Raw genomic sequence first — 17,508 nt, forward strand, 5'->3', positions numbered from 1 at the left:
TATTTACAAAGCAGACTCAGACATAGAAAACAAACTTATGGTTACCAAAGGGGAAGGGGGAGGGATAAATTAGGAGTTTGGGATTAGTAGATACAAATTACTATATATAAAATAGATAAACAACAAGATCCTGCTGTATAGCACAGGGAACTATATTCAAGGTCTTGTAATAAACTAATGGAAAAGAATACGAAAAAGAAAAATAAAAAATAATACTAAAAGATTGGTGACAACCTAAGTGTACAACTGTAGGGGGTTGTTTAGAGAACAGTGATGCCATCCATACAGTAGAATTCTGTGCAGTTATTGGCAAGCACCAAATAGAAATGTATTTATTGTTTCGGAAAAGTTTTTACCAATATCTTGGTGAGTTAAAAATATCGAATGATATGTCGCGTCTGTAAGGATAAAAACCAAAATGTTAAAAATGATTATCTCAGGGCGGTGGGATTGCAGATGATCTTTAATCTTCTTTGCTTACTAGTATATTTCCATTTTTCTACAATGCAAATATTATTTGCCCCATAAACATTTTTAAAGAGTGCGATAAATTATTATTTTAAAGAGGATGTTTAGAAATTATCTCAAAGGAGGAGAAAGTTAATAGTACCAGAGTTGGGAGTAAGAGGGCTAGAGCCGCTGAGGTCCTGGCCGACCCAGTGAAAAGGGAAATGGACATTATGAAGTTCTCCTGGAGGGTCTGAGGTTTTCCCCTACAACGCGGAATTCCCCAAAGGGCTGCACTGAAGGGCAGTAACAGCTAGACTAGACTTAAAGCTCTAGTTTAACTCTTCCATTCATAAGGTAACAACTGCCCCTCTCAGAGCCTCAGTTTTCCCGTCTGTAACACAGAAGGGAGATGGACCTCAAAGCCTCTACGACCTTTTCCATCTCCATTACGTTAATGACTTAACAGCCGGCTAGTTTTCCCAAGCCTTGTACGGGAGGCGGTGGCGGAGCAGCGCCGCGTCGGGGGAGGGGTTAATTCCGACTGACCCCGCCCCTCCTGGCCCCGCCCCGCGGGCCCCACCCCCCGCCCTGGTGGCACCCTTGACCCCGCCCCCAGGCCGTGCGTCCACCGGAAGTGCCCGCGCGCGGGCAGCTCACTTCCGCCCGGCAGGTGACAGCCGCGGGGCTCCGAGCGGCCAGCGGCACGGACGCACCGGGAGAGCAGTAGGACAAGGCCGCGGACATTTTTACTGCCGAGCCGAGCCACGCCGTGGCGCCGGGAGCCGTTCAGACCTGCGGGTGAGGAAGTGGGGAGCCTGGCGAGGCTGGAAAAGAAGTGGGGCTGGGGGTCGAGGGTCTGAGGTGAGCGGTTTCTAGGGTCAGAGGTCACGGAGAGGACGGGGCGCTAGAGCGGCTAGAGTGGCTTCCCAGGCCCGGGCGAGGCAGAAGGGCTGTGGGTTCATTCATTCGCGCCCCCTTGGCCGCCGGCCTGCACCCTAGGCGTCCCAGGTCCTCAGCCCCTCCCTGGACGCCCTCCAGGAGAGACTCCTGGACTTAGGCCCCGGGGAGCCTACTCCTGGCCAGACAGGAAACTTCTCTTCGGGTCTTGGTTCCCCCTGCACACTCACCCCCATGACCATCCTCATCGTTGAGGGCCTTATCTCTTTGCCAAGGTTCGAAAAGGGAAAAAAAGAAAAATTAAGAAACAACCCGGTGCCGCCTACTCTGGGGTAGGATTGGGCTTGGTCTGTCCGTTGGCGCCTCACGAATAAGTTAACCGAGGACACCTGTAATCATGCCAAAAATACTGATAAAAATGTTAGCTACTGGTTATTGAGCTACTGCTGTCTTCCAGGCACTGTGCTAAGCACTTATAATGCCGATTTTTAAACTTCCCAGTAACCCTTGTAAGATACCTGCTGTTGTCACCCCCACTTTATGCATGAGGAAACCGAGGCACAGAGAGGTTAAATCACACCTGTAAGGTCAATAAGGTAGTTTTGGCAAGCGCCAGGGGTTCCTACCCAGTCTCTCAGGGACCTGTAAAGTGCAGAGACAAAAGAGACTGGAGTAAAGATGTAGCCTTATTGCTTCTCGTCTCATCCTCATAAGAAGTATTTGACTCACTTTCTTTAGGGATGAAACAGTCCTGCAGGCTGTTGCTCTGAGTGATTACCTCCCAGGGCAAGTCAGGAAGTTTTCCTGATTGTTGGGAACTGTGAGACATAAAACAGGCTATCCACAAAGCTAATGTAAGAATATCAAGAACCTCTCTTGAGAGTGGTTGAACTGCATTCTTTTTGGAGTAAAGAGAGGAACCACATGACTCCTACGGGATCTTTTGGCTCTAGGTTCTTAAAGAACATTCTCAGGGGAAGGGTCTGTGTCTCTCTGAGAAAAGTGTGGGTCCTATTGCATCTAGGCTGGGGAGCACACATCTTGCCTAGGAAATGGTGCAGTAGATTGATGGCCGGAGGTTTAGGCTCTGTGAGTCTGAACCTTATTTCTTTGCAGACATTGACTTGCTCCAGTTCTGCCTCAGTTTCCCGGAGAGCAGCACAGACCTGCTGACTTCTGCCCACTCCTGGGTGTTAATGAAGACTTAATGAGCCTGTAAGATTTTCCATGTGCTTCTGAAGAAAGCTGTGATATAAATATTACTGTAGTACCCGTTTTTAATCTCTATGATCTGTTCTCCTAGTTGCACTGAATTCATGGAAACTTAATATTGTCACCTTATCCCCATCCTTCCATGGGAGGATTTAAGATGAGGTGACTTGTCACAGATGGTGGGAACATGAGCAGAGCTCAGAGCAGCTGGCTCCCTGTCCCACGTTGAGCCCACTGGGCTCCTTCGACCTCTTAGAGCAGCTTCACTAGTTTTCACAGAATCAGATCCCTCCGAGGTTGTCTAGAGAGTATCTGTTGAATGTGGTTTGAGAAGAGGCTTCACCTGAGTGGCTTGAAGAGCTCAGCGGGTGTTAAAAAAAAGCACTGCTTGGCTCCCTGTCAGTCAGCCCTGGGTTCCAGTCCCAGCTCAGCAGCTTTGTGTGGTGTGACCTGGATGATGTGCTTAGGCTGAGCCTTCTCTACCTCAGCTCTAAAATGGTACTGACCACCACTTTCCCCTCCCCCTGCCGAGCGCTGCTGCATTCGGGGATTGGACAGGGACATTTGTGCAGAGCCCACTACTGTGGTGATGGGTGCCTTGACCCCAGGCAGTTGATGCCCACTGGGGGCCTGTGTCTGAGGAAGGCTGTTAGGAAGGCTTTTACCCCCTGGTTTTGGGGGTGTTACTTTCATGTGCAAACAGAGACCTTTATGTACACAGAACTTCTCCCATCCTTGTTTCACTTCCTAAAAGCGTTTCAGAACAAGTTCAGTCCATTGGTCCTGCAGGCTTGGGGCTTGAACTTTCATGTTTTTCTTGTCATCCTCTGAAACTGCATTCTTGACTGCTGACTTCCCGAAAACCCTCATGTCTGGCACCAAAGCTGATGTGCTGACAGTGAGCCAACCTGGCTTGGGTGTGAGTTCTGCTCTTTGGTGTATTTCCAGAAGCTGAAGGGCCCTCTGTTTCTTGTAGGTATTTCTTTTTCTGAACAGGTCTTTTTGCCTAAGATAGGTCACTGACAAATTGTCACAGGCCAGAAAGGGTTTTTGTGTTCTTTTTCTCTTCACACAGAGAGGAACAAATAAGCCCAGAGAGAAAATACTGTTGAGCAGGAGGGGCATCCTTTACAGCAATTCTGCTTGACTATCCATCAGCAGATCCTCATTGCTTTCAGGCTAAAACTCACATTGCTTATCATGGCCTTCAAGGCCTTTCGAGCTCCGACCCCTGCCACGTTCTCCTGCCTCATCTTTCCCACTCTCTTCCAAGCTCTGGGTGAACTCACCTGCTTTGTCACTTCTGCAAGCCCCAACTGTTTACCTCTGTGTAAACGCCACTGAACACATTTCCTGTCACACCCCCTTCTTTGCTAGGCCGCTACTTGGTGCTTCCTATCTGACCATCTCCCGCACCTTGCTGGCCTGAACTGGAAGTCCTGGGGCATTGATCACAGCAGGTTGTCATTGACTGTTTACTTGGCTGTCTTATAAGTAAACAGCTCTTAATCCTTGGAGAGGACTTAAATGTCTGTGTCTCCAGCACCTAGTGAAATATCTGGCACATAGTAGGTGCTCAGTAAATGTTCAGTGAATAAGTGAATGAATATCGCATTGAATTGTTAGGATTCCTTGACTCCTGAGGAATTCGAAGCACTTTCCAGATGATCTGTCCATCCTCATGTCACCCAAGAGGGGTAGGGAGAAATCTGACCGATGGTGGGATTAACTACTCTCCAACTACTCATGCTCCCAGCCAGCCAGCCGCCAGAGAGCTTCTGGCCTCCAGAGACCTGGGGGTTGGGGAGCACCAGGGAGGTGCCGATGCTAACAGCTCTCCCTGTGTAGTAGTGACAGTGGCTAACTTGGTGGGCTGGGCGCTGCAGAAGGCTTTGTATGTATTCACTTCTTTTAGCCTCACAAACCCCTCAGGTATGTGATGCTGTAATTCTCATTTTACAGTTGTGGTATGGTTGTGCCGGTTCGGTTGTGTAGACCCCTTGAGAGCCCAGGCACATCCCTGCCGTGGCCACCTTTCCTTTCCCAAGCCCTTGTTTTTGAATTCTCTCCTGTTATTTAATGGAGCTGAGGAGGAGTTTGGCCATGGTTCTAGACCCCCAAGCCTCATGCTTTTGGGATCTTTAGCCTTGGGCTTGACCTCTGACTTCCATTAAGAGGATCTCCCTGAAGTTGGGCGGCCCCTTCTAGTTAAGGTTACAGTGTGGCTGGCTGACTGCAGAATGCCCAGAGTTCATCCTCAGCGAGAGTGCCTTAGTCACTGATGCACTCTCTCCTCTGTGGGCTTGAGCCGCAGGATGGTAGGTTTGGAAGTCATGTCTCAAAAACTTTAAAACCAACCCTTCAGTGTTGATTTTCAGTGTTCATTACAGCTGGACTCTGTAGAGGACTAGACTTGGTTGGCACATAATTCTTATCACTCTCTAATTGCTTTTAGGATCCTGAGCATACTGACAGTGGAATGACAAAATTTTGTTTTAGCTGGCTGTTGAGTCTGTTTCTGTGGTCTTCGTTCTCTGATCTCTAAGGGCTGGGTGGCTGGATGTTGAGATGCTGAGGACAGAGCCTTCATATGTCCAGCCTTGGTTCATTCATTCAGTATTTACTGAGCCCTGCTGTGTGCCTGGCACTGGGCTAAATGTGATGACAGGTAAACAAGCCTGACAGTTTCTGCCTTTGGGTCTCTTACCACATTCTAGCAGGGGAGAGAGACAAAGAAGAAATAGAAAACAAATGTAATAATTAGAAAACCAGATAAATTATGAGGGAAATGGAGCATAGCAGCTAGCACCTGTTAAAATGTAAGCCAGATCTCAGGACTCTTGCTTTGAAATGCTCCAGTGCTCCCAGCTCATTCAGAGTAAAAGCCAGAGTCCTTACCTTGACCTGTAAGGCCCCCCTTCATTCTCCTCTGACCATTCAACCCACAGCCCCCCCTCATAGCTCACTTTGTTCAAGCCGCATCGCCTCCCTGCTGTTCCTCAGACAGGCCAGGTACACTCCCACCTTTGCACTATTTTTTACGCCTGGAAGGCTCTTCTCCAGGCAGTGTCACCTGCCACCTTCTCAAGGAGGCCTTTTGTGGTTAAATTTCAACTTCCCACCCGCCTTCCCCCATGCTCCCTATCCTCCTTTCCTGCTTTTTTTTCTCCATAGCTGTTATCACTATCTGAGACACTATATATTTAATTTACTTATCTTGCCTATAGTCCCCTTCTGCCATTAGGACGTAAGCTCTAAGAAGGGAAGGGTTTTTATCTGTTTCATTCAGTGCTGCATCTCCAGCATGTAGACCTGTTTATGGCTGAGTGTAAGTGTATGAACAGGAATACTGGGCTGTGAGGACAGAAAAATACCTACCTAGTGTGTGCAGGGATGATGTCTTTGCAGTGATGCCATCTAAGCTGAGATATAAAGGATAAGTTGGAGCAGCCACTCTAGAAGCCGGAGAGGTAATCCAGGCAGAAGGATCAGCAAGTGTGAAGGTAGTGGAGGGCTTGGCAGTTAGAGGAACACAGAAGGCCTGTGGGCCTGGAGGCTTATAGGTGGAGGGGGTGCCTAGCTGAGCTCAGATAGTAGCGTGTGTCAGAGGCCCCCCTCCGCACGCCTTCCCCAGCATTGTACCCGCCACCTCCTGCAGCTCTGGTCACTCTGAGCTGATGCCCAGAGTAGGGGATGGTGATCTGGCCTCAGTGAGGGAAGCGCCTGAACATTTCTTCCATCGGAGATGGTGCCACCTGATCTTCTACCCTTTGCCCTTTCTTCTCTCTCTTATCATTTATTTACTTACCTTCTATTTATTGGCTGTGAAATGGGCTAGGGTGTTCGGCATTCTCAATTTCAGTTTTGTCAAAATAGCTTGACAGCCAGAACAGATGCAGCTCTGACCCTGGCAAACCCTTGAAATGAACATTGGGAAGCTGTTCTCTAGCTGAGGTTGGTTTACAAAACATGAAATTTCCCTTTGAGGAGAGTTGAGCACTAGTCCTGCAAGTATTTTTTGAGCAGGTCCTACTTGCCTGGCTTACATTTTAACAGGTGGTAGCTGCTATACTCCATTTCCCTCACGATGTTTCTGGTTTTCTAATTATTACATTTGTTTTCTATGTCTTCCTTGTCTGTCTCCCCTCCTAGAATGGGAGAGGATGGTGGCCTGGGGCTAAGTGGTTGTGATGGAGCTGGTGGGAAGCACCTTCATGGATTCAAAGTTAATTGTGAAGGTAGACCCAACAGGAGTTGCTGATGGATTAGATATGGGAGGTGAGAGAAAGTGTGCTGTCAGGAGTAACTGAGGTTTTGGAGGCCTGAGAACCTGTTAAAGATGGTAATGGCAGTAACTAAGGTCATGAAGGCTGAAGAATGAGCCAGTTGGGGGCTAGGAGGAAGCAGGTGGTAGTTTTTTTATCATGTTAAGTTTGAGCTGCCATATAGATGTTCAAGTGGAGATGTCAGGCAGTTTAAATATATGAGCTGGGAGTTCAGGGGAGAGGTTGGGCCTGGGGATATAAAGTTGTGAGTTGTAACACATGGATGGTGCTTAAAGCCATGACACTGGAGGAGGCAAGATAACACAGCTGGAGAAGGGAAGAGGGTCTCTGGAAAGGGGCAGAGAAACCAGGCCTGAGCCCTGGGGCACTCTAAGTGTTGGAGGAGTGGAGGGGGAACAGAGGAACTAGACAAGGGGGTAGGAGGGAAAGCAGAGAGCATGGCATCCTGGAATCCAAGGGAGAGAGTGTTTCAAGGAGAAGGAAGTGATCAGTAGTGTCAGATGCTTGTCGGCATGAGACTTGTCATTTGATACGATCGCTGCATCTTCTGCCGGCAGGGTCCGACTCACCCTGGCATCCAGCACTGACTTTGAATCTCATCCTTCCCTGCCTAACCTCCCCGGCTCCTTTCCCTGCCAGGATCTTGTCTTCAGCCAGGCAGGGGTCTATCAGACTCCTAAACATGTGTTGTGAGCTTGTTTTGGCCTTGGATACGTCACTCCTCTCAGCATCTCTAACTCCTCATTTTTAAATAGGTTTCTCGAGAATTAAATGATACAGGGGCTATAAATTACTTAGCACAGAGCCTCTGCCCCAGTGAGTGTTTGTGCTGCTTTAGTTATTCTCATTCGCTCCCTGTTTTGCAGGCATCTTGGGGGTCTTCTCCATGTTACCCTCACCCCTCCCTTTTCAACTCTGACACATCTTTTCATGTCCAGACAAGCCCCTTTTAATCCAGGAAGGCTTCCTTTGATGCCCCACCCATCTAAACCCTCCTCCTCTGAGCTTTGGGGCAGATATCTGGAGGGCGTGATTACTCTGCTGTTCACCTGAAGTCCTTCACCTGGCCTCAGGATCTGTGAAAGCCAGCAGGCACTGACTGTTCTTTGTCTACGCTGTGTGTGCTCCTGTGTGGGGCACAGTCCCATGCTTGGGGCTGACAGTGCTCCACACTGTTACCCATGCTATATATACAAGTGACTCTAAAACTGGACAGATTTTCAGAGTGTTCCCACTGTGTAGGCCGGAAAACCGAGGTCTCGAGGAGCCTCGTTCTGTAGTCTTGGGCGTCTTTCTCATCTTCATTAATTTAAGGATTGTTCAGAAGAAGGCCCTATTATTGTTTTCTTTTTTTAAGGAACTTTTTCTTTTTCTTGGCAGCAGATCTTTCCACGCATTACTGCTCATAGATTAGTTGAGAACTGGCACTTGATGCTAGAATTCAGTCCTGGAGACTCGATGCTGATAGAGGAACATTTGCACGTGCCATTTGCCTGCCTTTAGTTCCTTTTCATTTTGAGACTTTAATTGCTAGTGGGTCTCAGAAGACTGACTTCGACTAATCAGTTTTTACTCACATCCCAGGAGGCCCGTACCTCGGTGAGCTCATCCAGACAGGCTTTCACTAGGCCCATTACCAAACTTGACATTCCTGCTGTCCAGACTGGCTCTAAAATAACCTGTAATTCAGCCTTCGAGGGACTCGGCAGGGATGTGTGGCAACATACTTCGCATACTGTTTAGCCTGGAGTGTGTGCTTCTGCCAGGGCTTCACCAGAAAGGAGCTGCCTTGCCGGACACAGTGGGACGTGTGTGACCTCATTACGGGGCAAGGGTAGAGAGTGTCAGCACTCCCATTTTCTAGCTGTGTGACTCCAGACAAATGGCTTGACCTCTCTGGGCTTCAATTTGCTCATTTGTAAACATGATATTATCATTACCTTCTTCACAGATTACTGTGAGGGTTAATTTTAAAACTCTTTTTGTAATTTCTGGCCCATAATGCACATCCATTTGTCGTTAACCACAGCCACTGCCACTTCTGTTTCAAATATTGTGCCAAACCCAAATAAGAACGCAGCTTATTTTCTCATAGTAATTGAACTAACTTGAAGGAGCCTGTCTGAGTTTGGTGACCACATTGTCTCAGAGAGGAAGTCTGAAATCTGGTTTCTCTACTACTGACTCACCTTGTAATCTTCGAGGTGGCCTTACCTGTTTCCCTGTCTGTACGTGAACTTTATTACTTACGTGTGAGGAACTTTTCCCTTTTAAAAGGAGACTGTCAGGTCAGGAGCAGTGAGTAAAATTACTAGGTGGTGAATAAAATCATCGTTTCTATTAAACATTGTCCATATTAAATGGGGTCAGGGATGCAGTCCAGAGCATGGCAAAGAGTAGGGGGATATTTATGAAATGAATCAACCTTGGCCCTTGAGACAGAACTGAAGACAGAAAAACACGTGAGCTGGTTACAGTTTGGCTTTTGTGTTCCAAGTGAAGAAGAAACCATGCCACTACCCTTCCCCTTTTATTCACTCTTCCTAGCTTAGTCCTTACTGTCCTTTGGCTAACCCTTGCCTTGGAGGTTTCTAAAATCTATTCATCAGGCAAGGGTTTAACAGTGACAATTTCAGCACTGAAGTTGGAAGACTTTTAAAGATCAGTTTTCCCCGCCCAGATATCCTTGAATTCAGAGATGTCTTGGCAACTGAATCAGACCTTGTCAAATGTTTCTTTCCCCCTTTCCTTTCCTAAGCTTCTCCTCTGGCTGGTCTCACTGCACCAGGGACTGTCTCCCTGCTTGATTCACTGGGTGCCGACGGTGTGCAGGGCGCTGTGCTAGGGGTGCCCACTCCACGGTCTTGTCCGATTGCACAGAATGGGCTGCTCTGCATGAATCACTGCCCTGAGACTAGGAGAGCCCTCCCCCTGGCCATTGGCTGGCCATTTGGGGAATTGCTTGGCTTGTTACTGTTTTCCCTCCTACGGAAGACCTAATAAGGTTTACTGGCTCTGGCTGCATTCTGAATTTGTTTTCCTTTTTGTCCCCTTGGAAACGTCTTCTGTTCTGCTCTGTGAATGATCATGCTCCATTTCCTCTTGTTTGATACCCAGGTGGAACACTCATTGGCGAGGAGGTGGTTTCTCATCTAGCAGGGAATCATAGATGCTGAGATGTGGGAGGGATGTTGTCATTTGATAGACTGGTTTTCAAACTTTGTTCCATGGAACTATGGGTTGTCTGAAGGGCCCTTGGTGAGGAGGGGAGAACTGGGCATAGGGGAATGAGTCAGGGTCTGCGTCCCAATCTGTACTTCAACCAGAGCAGTTCCACTTATATTTTAAACTAAAAGTGGGGAGGGTGGTGGCTTGAAAAGCCATTGAATTCTCTTGTTTGACAATTGGAGAAAATACGGCCCAGAGATGGGGGGGATTTTCCCAGGGTCACACAGCTGTTGGTAGCAAAGCCGGATTTCCTGGCAGCCATCTTGGCATTAGATTGGCCTTGCCATGTTTGTTGAAAGTTAACCGGAGAGCCTTATGTTCTCAGTTTGCCCAGTCGTTGCTGTCTGGCAGTCATCAAGGAGTCCTATTGTTTTGATCTGTTACGGGCCCTTGGTTTTCTAGCTTCTCTGGGAACCTGTCTTTTCATTTGGCCAGTGGACATTTGGTGAACTCTTAGAATGCGCCAGGCATTGTGCCAGTCACTGGGTTGACAGCGTTAAACAGGACAGATCCGTCACCCTTGGAATTATTTTGTGCCCCCTTAAGTCAGTCCTTCCCACCTAGGAGCATCCACTGATCTGACTTCTGCCACCATTGGTTAATTTTGCCTCTTCTTATTCTGGAATTTCGTATTTACCATGTTGATGTTTACATTTCTTAGTGTCTTTTCATTCTCATGTTGTCCCCTGTCAGTGGTGAATTCCCCATTTCTTAAAGAGAAAGTTGAATTGTAGAGATGAAGTAAACTAATCTTAGCTCAGTACTTTTTAATTATTATTAGCAATCTTGAGACCTTAGAGAAAAGTTAACATATATTCAATATTTTCTTATTTCTTATAGATTTAAATTCATCTTTTAAGCTTAAAACATGAAAGGGTATTTTAAATCTCCTGTTCATAAAATTACATTTAGATTTGTGAGGATTGAAAATTTTGAAGTGTAGAGAACTGTGTTTTTCTTAAACCTAACTCTAACTCCAGTGGCTTAAATCCAAAGTCTTTAGCTGGGAAATTTTTTATGGGTTTTTTCCCTTTCTTTTTTTTTCCTAGGACCTCATTTTTCCACTCTTAAATTAAATTACAGCTTTGTCCCTGGCCAGTATATTAGCAATTCTCACCAAAGACTTCTTTTTAATTCTAGAAAACATAAGTGAAAACTACTCTGTTTCAGGTTTTATTACTCAGTTCCTTTTCTTTAAGTCTAGCGGCAGGGGAAACAGCCTTGTCAATAGGATTTAAAACCAAAAAAAAGTGAGATTAATAGGAACTGGCCCTGGGATTGTGGCATCAAAGCCATCTTCCGAGGATGGGTGTGGGGAGGGGGAGCTTGAGGTGGGGACAGTAGTAGTGGCTCCTCAAAGACAAACCGGTCCTTCCAGTTGTGGCCCTCCTTGAGTTTGGGCTGTGCCATCCCCTGGAGGCATTCCTTGGCCTGTAAATGCTGAAATTGAGGAATATCCCAGCCCAGGATGCCGTCTCCTTAGCAAAAGTGACTCATCACACTTAGCAGAGCAGCTTCTGAAACAAAAATTCCCTCCAATTATTGCTTTTTTAAATGCGCCCCGCCACTTCCAAAGATGGAATCCAAACCCTAAGCTTTTTCTTTCCTAAATTGGCTGCTTGCTTTCAGTTGTGGCTCATGTACATGATCAGGGTCTTGGCCCCTGTGGCCTCCATTAGCGGGGTTGCAATGCATGGTGACAGCTGAGGTGGGCCAGGGAAATCACCAGTCTTTCCTGTGTCATCTACAAGTCTGAGCTCAAAGTCTGCCTGAACCGTAGGGTTTTTTCCATTCCTGCAGAGAGAACGAAAAATCTCTTGTGCGCTGACATCCAAGAGGCAGCTGCGGTGTCAGGACACAAGGAGCTAGCCCCCTCAGTAGGTCCGCGGGCGCAGGTGATCTCTCACGGGGAGGTGAGGTTTTTTTAATTGGTGCTCTGGGGTGGCTTTGCAAAGCGTTTTCACTTCTCCCCATGTCCCCTTCCTCCTCTACTTTAATTTCCTGTGTATGAAACAGCTTCAGAGGGAAACAATTTCTGCATCACCAGTCCCATTGGGCCCTCTGCAGAGGGATATGCGAAATAGATACTGCGGAGGAAAGAGGCCGCCAGCCTCAGCCGGCACACAGGGTGGCAGTTTAAGTTTGTGAGTAGTTCTTAGCACCTGTGTAAGGAAGAGTGTCATCAAAAGCTTCGGCTGTAGGGACATCAGCCTCTGTGGTGGCTTCACTAGCTGACTCTGCAGCTCTGTTGCTTTTTTTAATTCTTCAAAGAGAAGCTTTCCCACCTTTTCCTCTACCTGGGTGGTTGCATCCAACACAGACCTGTCAGGTTGTGTCCTGGAAATTCAGGGCCCTGGGATGGGGTGGTGTGCCTGCGGATAAGGAGAAAGCACATGTCAGCGTCCTCTTCCAGAGAAGGAAGAATTTCTGGGCTGCACCGAAGTTAGACATCTAAGGTAGTTTTGCTTTGTTCATTTTGATTTCCTTGTAGATTTAACAGTGAAGGGGTTTGTACATTACTTTCTGTGATTCTTTTGACCTGTGATTTTTAGCTCCTCTTGCCTTCATTGATCCCTCTTCTTTGACTGAACTTAACCTTGGGAAGCAGGGTACTCTACTATGGGTACCTCTGCGATTATGCTCTCAGGACTGACTTCTGAAGCCATACCGCCCTTTGTTGTGTGACATGCCATTATCTTCTTTACCTGCTCATTCTCACAGCTCCAGAAAGAACTTCTAAGTTGGTGAGGTTTCTCTGAGAAAATTGCTTTCTGTGTGCTCAAAAGGAAATTTAAAAAAAAAGTTTGATGGGGGAGGTAATTAGGTTTATTTATTATTATTGTTGTTGTTGCTGCTGCTGTTGTTGTTATGATTATTATTATTATTAATGGAGGCATTGGGGAAAGAACCCAGGACCTCATGCATCCACTCTACCACTGAGCTATACCCTACCCCCTACAAAAGGAAATTATTTTTAATGTACGTAAACTCCTATAGGAAACAAATGCTTAAATTGTTACCTAACAAAGCTGTCAGAGAGCAGGCTGAAGCTCCCTGGGATTTTCAGCGGCTACATTTTATTTCTTTCAACAAATACTGACTGGACACTGGCCATGTGCGGAGGACGGATGCAGCCGTGGACCAGGCCGACGTGGGTCCTCCATTTGTGGATCGGTCTACAGCCCTGACTCCTGCTGCCGGGACCGGCAGTTGGAGCCCCTGCTGCAGCACTGGCTTCTTCGGACGCAGCAGTCCCTTCTGTTCGTCCCTGCAGCTCCCTTAGAAAAGCGCTGTCATCCTTTTTCAACCTGGCAAAGCAAAAGGAATGTGGAATTGTGTCTTCTTCTTTATACTTTTGTCAGCGAAGCCTTTATTCCTTTATCCTAAGAGGATCCACAAAGGCTTTAAGGCAGCCCTGAGACAGTATGCATTGGTCTCCCGCTGATGACTGGCAACAAAATCTATGGGCGTGTCCGTTGGGGAACAGCCCTAATGCCATCCTGTCTTAAATACAAGCTTAACCGGAAAAATACAGTTGGGCTGGAGGGGAGCTATGTTGGCTTTGTTTCCAGAGACATTTGAAATGATCCTCGACTCCTCACATCTGTCCTACCAGTAACCTTTGTCTCACCCCCATGTAGTGATGAATTGAAAGAAGATGTTAATAGTTTACATGCTTGAGTCTCTTCCATAGAGGCAACAGAGGGACAAAGTGAGTTTTCTCCATTCAAATGTTTGTAGTGTGGGTTGTGTGGTTTTCTGGACCAATTGAAACCTCAGGTAGGACTGGAAGGTTGCACTTGAGAGTCTCATGGGTTTTTGGACTGAGTCCTTAGTCCACTTGTCAGGGTTCTGTCCTTCCTCTCAGATGGGGGAAGCAGAATTCCCTCATCAGTAAAGCACAGGTGCTGAGCTCAGATGGACCTGAAATGGTCTCTCAGTCCAGCCACTTACAGGCTATGTGACCTTGGGCAAGTTACCTAACATCTCTGGACCTCGGTTTCCTTATCTATAAAATTGGTAAGATTAAATGAGATAATGTGTAAAGCCCCTGGCTTTACTAGGGGTTCAGTACATTGTAGCTTCTTAATCCATGTTAGAACAGCTCCAGAAGCCTCTGCCAGGCACCCAGCGTACTTGGCTCCTGTGTAGTAGCTTTTTATCTCTCATCTGTTGGCTAGGAACTATTGAGATTACACGGTAAATGGTCAGCAAATTGTTGAATGAATGAGGGGGCCTTCGTACCTTCTTTGCCCTGTTGCCTTAGACAAGCAGTTTACACTGTGAGTTTTACACTAGAAGTCCTGAAAGGTACTTTGAGAAAACTGGCCAGTTAGATTTGGGGAGTGCTGCAGGGTCTGCAGTGTGCAGATTCTAGCCCTCTCTAGAGATGAGTGATGCCTGTCACTGCTAGAGAAGCTTAGAAAAGTTGGGGAGAGAAGAAATCTCCCTAGCTTTTTAAACTCAGCGTTTTCCAAGCTCCTTTGACTGTGTAGGCAATGATAGTACCTCTGTTATCTCCGTGAGGCTGTGATGAGGCTTTAATGAGTTAACGTGTGCAAAGCACTTAGTGCTGGGCAGAGTGAGCACCACAAAGGGGCTGCTGTAACCATGGTTGAGTGCTTCTTTTTTTGTTTTTCTTTTGCCATCATTTTGTAGTAACTTTATTTATTTATGGTTTGTTTGTTTGTTTGTTTGTTTATTTAAATTGAAGTATAGTTAGCTACAACGTGTCAATTTCTGGTGTACAGCATAATGGCTCAGTGCTTTTTAATCTGTGGACTCTCCCAAAGTATTGAGCCATTCCCTTATTGATGGGCATTTAAGTTATTTCCAGTGGTGCATTGTTGTGGACAGTACTGTAGATATAAAACCCTTATATCCTGTGCAGGTATTTCTGTGGGAGAGATTCCTAGAAATAAAATTGCTGGATCAGAGAATATGTACATTCAAAAATTTAAAAGATCCTTTGGAATTACCCTCCAAAATCCCATCAGCCATTAAATTGTAGTTCATTTCTCCAGTAAAGAGAAGAGAAGCTGTCTCCGCTCACCAGGTGTGCGCTGGAGCCCTCTCTCCTCTACTGAAGTGAAGAGGAACGGAACGCAAGGGCGAGTCACCGTCTCTTTTGTCTTGCAGAGTCTGGCCACAGATAAGGGACCAAGATGACGGACTCAAAATATTTCACCACGACCAAGAAAGGTACTGTTTGTTTCATTGTGGGGTCTTATCCTCCTCTTTCCCTGCTGGCCCTTCTGCTTGCTCCCTGATGGAGTGGGGAGTTGAGGGGTGGGTGGAGCCTGGAAGCCAGTGATAGGAATCACCCAGAGCATTTTTAACCTTGTGGATGCAGAAAATTGAACTGCTGATGGAGTAAGAAATTGACCACTTCTTCTAGAACTTCAGAAGGGAGGAATGTTAGTTCAAGTATAGAAAAAAAGCTCTCTTTTGTTCTCCATGGCTTTAAATTGTTAAAAATGATGGTCTCCCCTCGCCAGGAAAGAAAGTACACATTCTGTCAGCAGTCCCACAATGGTATCTGTGTGTGTCCAGTCCTTGTCCTTGGGCACATGTTTTACTTAGTTGAAGTCAGAGTGTATATCCTGTTTTTCATTTGACATTATCTTTAATGTTTCCCCCCAGTTCTGAAGACTCAATCTGTTGAGTTGCACTATTGAAATTTGCTAAGCTAGTCATGTATTGTTGGGTATTGTGATTTTTTCCTGCTTTTCGGAAATGGTGTTATAGAGGCTGACAAGTGTGGAAGCATCTTTCTGACTGGCCCTTCCTTCCTCCCTGTCTTCCTTCCTCCCTCCTTCCCTCCAAGTGAGATTGACACACGCCTACTGACCAGATGAGGAGAGTGTGTTACTGAATCAGCTGAACCAGAACCTGCAGTCCCCTCATCAGGCATTTCATTTATCAGTCCAGCCAGTTTTTCAGAGTATCCTCCATGTGCAGTAGAGGAGACAAACGGAGTCTCTGAGCTGGCTTTGCTTGCTGTTGAGCAGAGAAGACAGTTTATTAAGTAGTAATCACTCTAACGGGCAGTGGGTGCTATGATAAGGGAGGGGTCCATGGGAGGCCTGGGTGGAGCTGGCCTGATAAAGATGGGGAGGGGAGGGGAGGGAAAGGGAGGGGACCGCGTCCTCGGCCCCTGGTCCTCCAGACGAAAGCCGTTGGGCACAAATTACTAAAGAATGTGATCGAAGGAAGGTTGGAGAGAGGTGAATTTAGCACTGAGTGTATTTGGGTGTCAGTAGTGGGGGTTTTGTGCGTTTTCTGAGGAAGATGTCTAGAGAAATGTCTGGGACCAAATCTGACATCAGTGGTTTTAGGCAAGGAAAAGTCAGGCAGATTTTAATCAAGGGTCGAAATGGGTGAGGCTGGGGGCAGGCAGGGAGGCCAGAACCACAGCTCACATGAGAGATGATGGTACCTGAGCTAGGGAGGAAGGTGGGGGGTGTTGGGGATAGAATTGGATGCTTCATATGTGACTGAGGAGATAGGCTTGGTGACTGATTCTATTTGGGGCCCATTACAGGAATGATATTTCAGAATCAGGTTCACCCCAGCCTTCTTGGGGCCAAGGTGACTCAGGCTTAGATCCATCAGTTGACTGCCAGTTGTCCTGAATCTGGCTAAAGACCTCAAGCAAGGCAGGGGCAGCCTGGCAACAGGGCCCAGGGTCAGTCATGTGGTCTATTGGATCCCATAGCAGGGACACAAGCCCCCTCAATCTCTTGGAAGAGAAGGACATGTGTTCCTTCAGCTCTGCAGAGCCATAGATTTGAACTGCAAGGTCTGCAGATTCCTCCTGGCTCTGTTGAGCAATATCCTCAGTGTGGCCGGGCTGTGCTGCCATGATTGTTCTTAATTAACCTGTTTACTGTCTCTCATCTTAAGTTCTTTGCTGAACATCATGTTGTTCAGTCAAAAAACAATAAAAACAAAAAACGACCTGTTTTCTTTTTCTCACTGCAAATCCATCTAGAACTTCGTCTAGCACTGCCCCCACATGGTAGTTACTGTTTCACCCTCACCCCAGCTAACTTGAGGGGAAAGCCTGGGTCTTTCCTACAAAAGAAGAATCCAAGCCAGAGGGTCATGTGGCAAATTAATAATAATAGCAGCCACCTCTAACACAGGCCACTGAGCACCAGGCACCGTGCTGAGCATTTTGCGTTTGTTACATGAGAAAATTCAGTGCCCCAGCCAAGGTAGCATCCAGATGAGGAAATAGGTTCAGAGAAGCAGAGTGAATGTCAGTCAGATCAGCCAGAGCACGTGGGCTTTGGAGCTCGTGGACCTGGTGTTGAATCTTGGCTTACCTGCTTGGAGCTGTGTCCCTAGACAAGTTCCCAAACCTTGTAGCCTCCATTTGCTCATCTGCAAAATGGGCGGAAGTGTAGAGTTGTTGTGAGGATGAAATAAG

The 17,508-nt window shown here is 46.9% G+C and overlaps 1 protein-coding gene across 6 annotated transcripts in view; it reads left to right on the forward strand.

The window, feature by feature from the left end:
* Positions 1 to 1,091: 1,091 nt before the first annotated feature.
* AP1B1 (adaptor related protein complex 1 subunit beta 1) overlaps positions 1,092 to 17,508 on the forward strand; it is a 44,395-nt gene continuing 27,978 nt past the window's right edge. For 3 of the 6 annotated variants that reach the window (XM_032472230.1, XM_032472231.1, XM_032472232.1), the window contains exons 1-2: positions 1,093 to 1,248; positions 15,213 to 15,275. In XM_032472230.1, the coding sequence (XP_032328121.1) occupies positions 15,239 to 15,275 (37 nt within the window). In that variant the 5' untranslated portion in view covers positions 1,093 to 1,248; positions 15,213 to 15,238. Of the gene's footprint in view, positions 1,249 to 2,463; positions 2,563 to 15,097; positions 15,130 to 15,212; positions 15,276 to 17,508 lie in introns of all 6 variants that reach the window. The other 3 variants (XM_032472228.1, XM_032472229.1, XM_032472227.1) reach the window with 3 other exon arrangements.

This window comes from Camelus ferus, chromosome 32 (assembly GCF_009834535.1).
Source record: "Camelus ferus isolate YT-003-E chromosome 32, BCGSAC_Cfer_1.0, whole genome shotgun sequence".
In the NCBI taxonomy this organism is placed as follows: Eukaryota; Metazoa; Chordata; class Mammalia; order Artiodactyla; family Camelidae; genus Camelus; species Camelus ferus.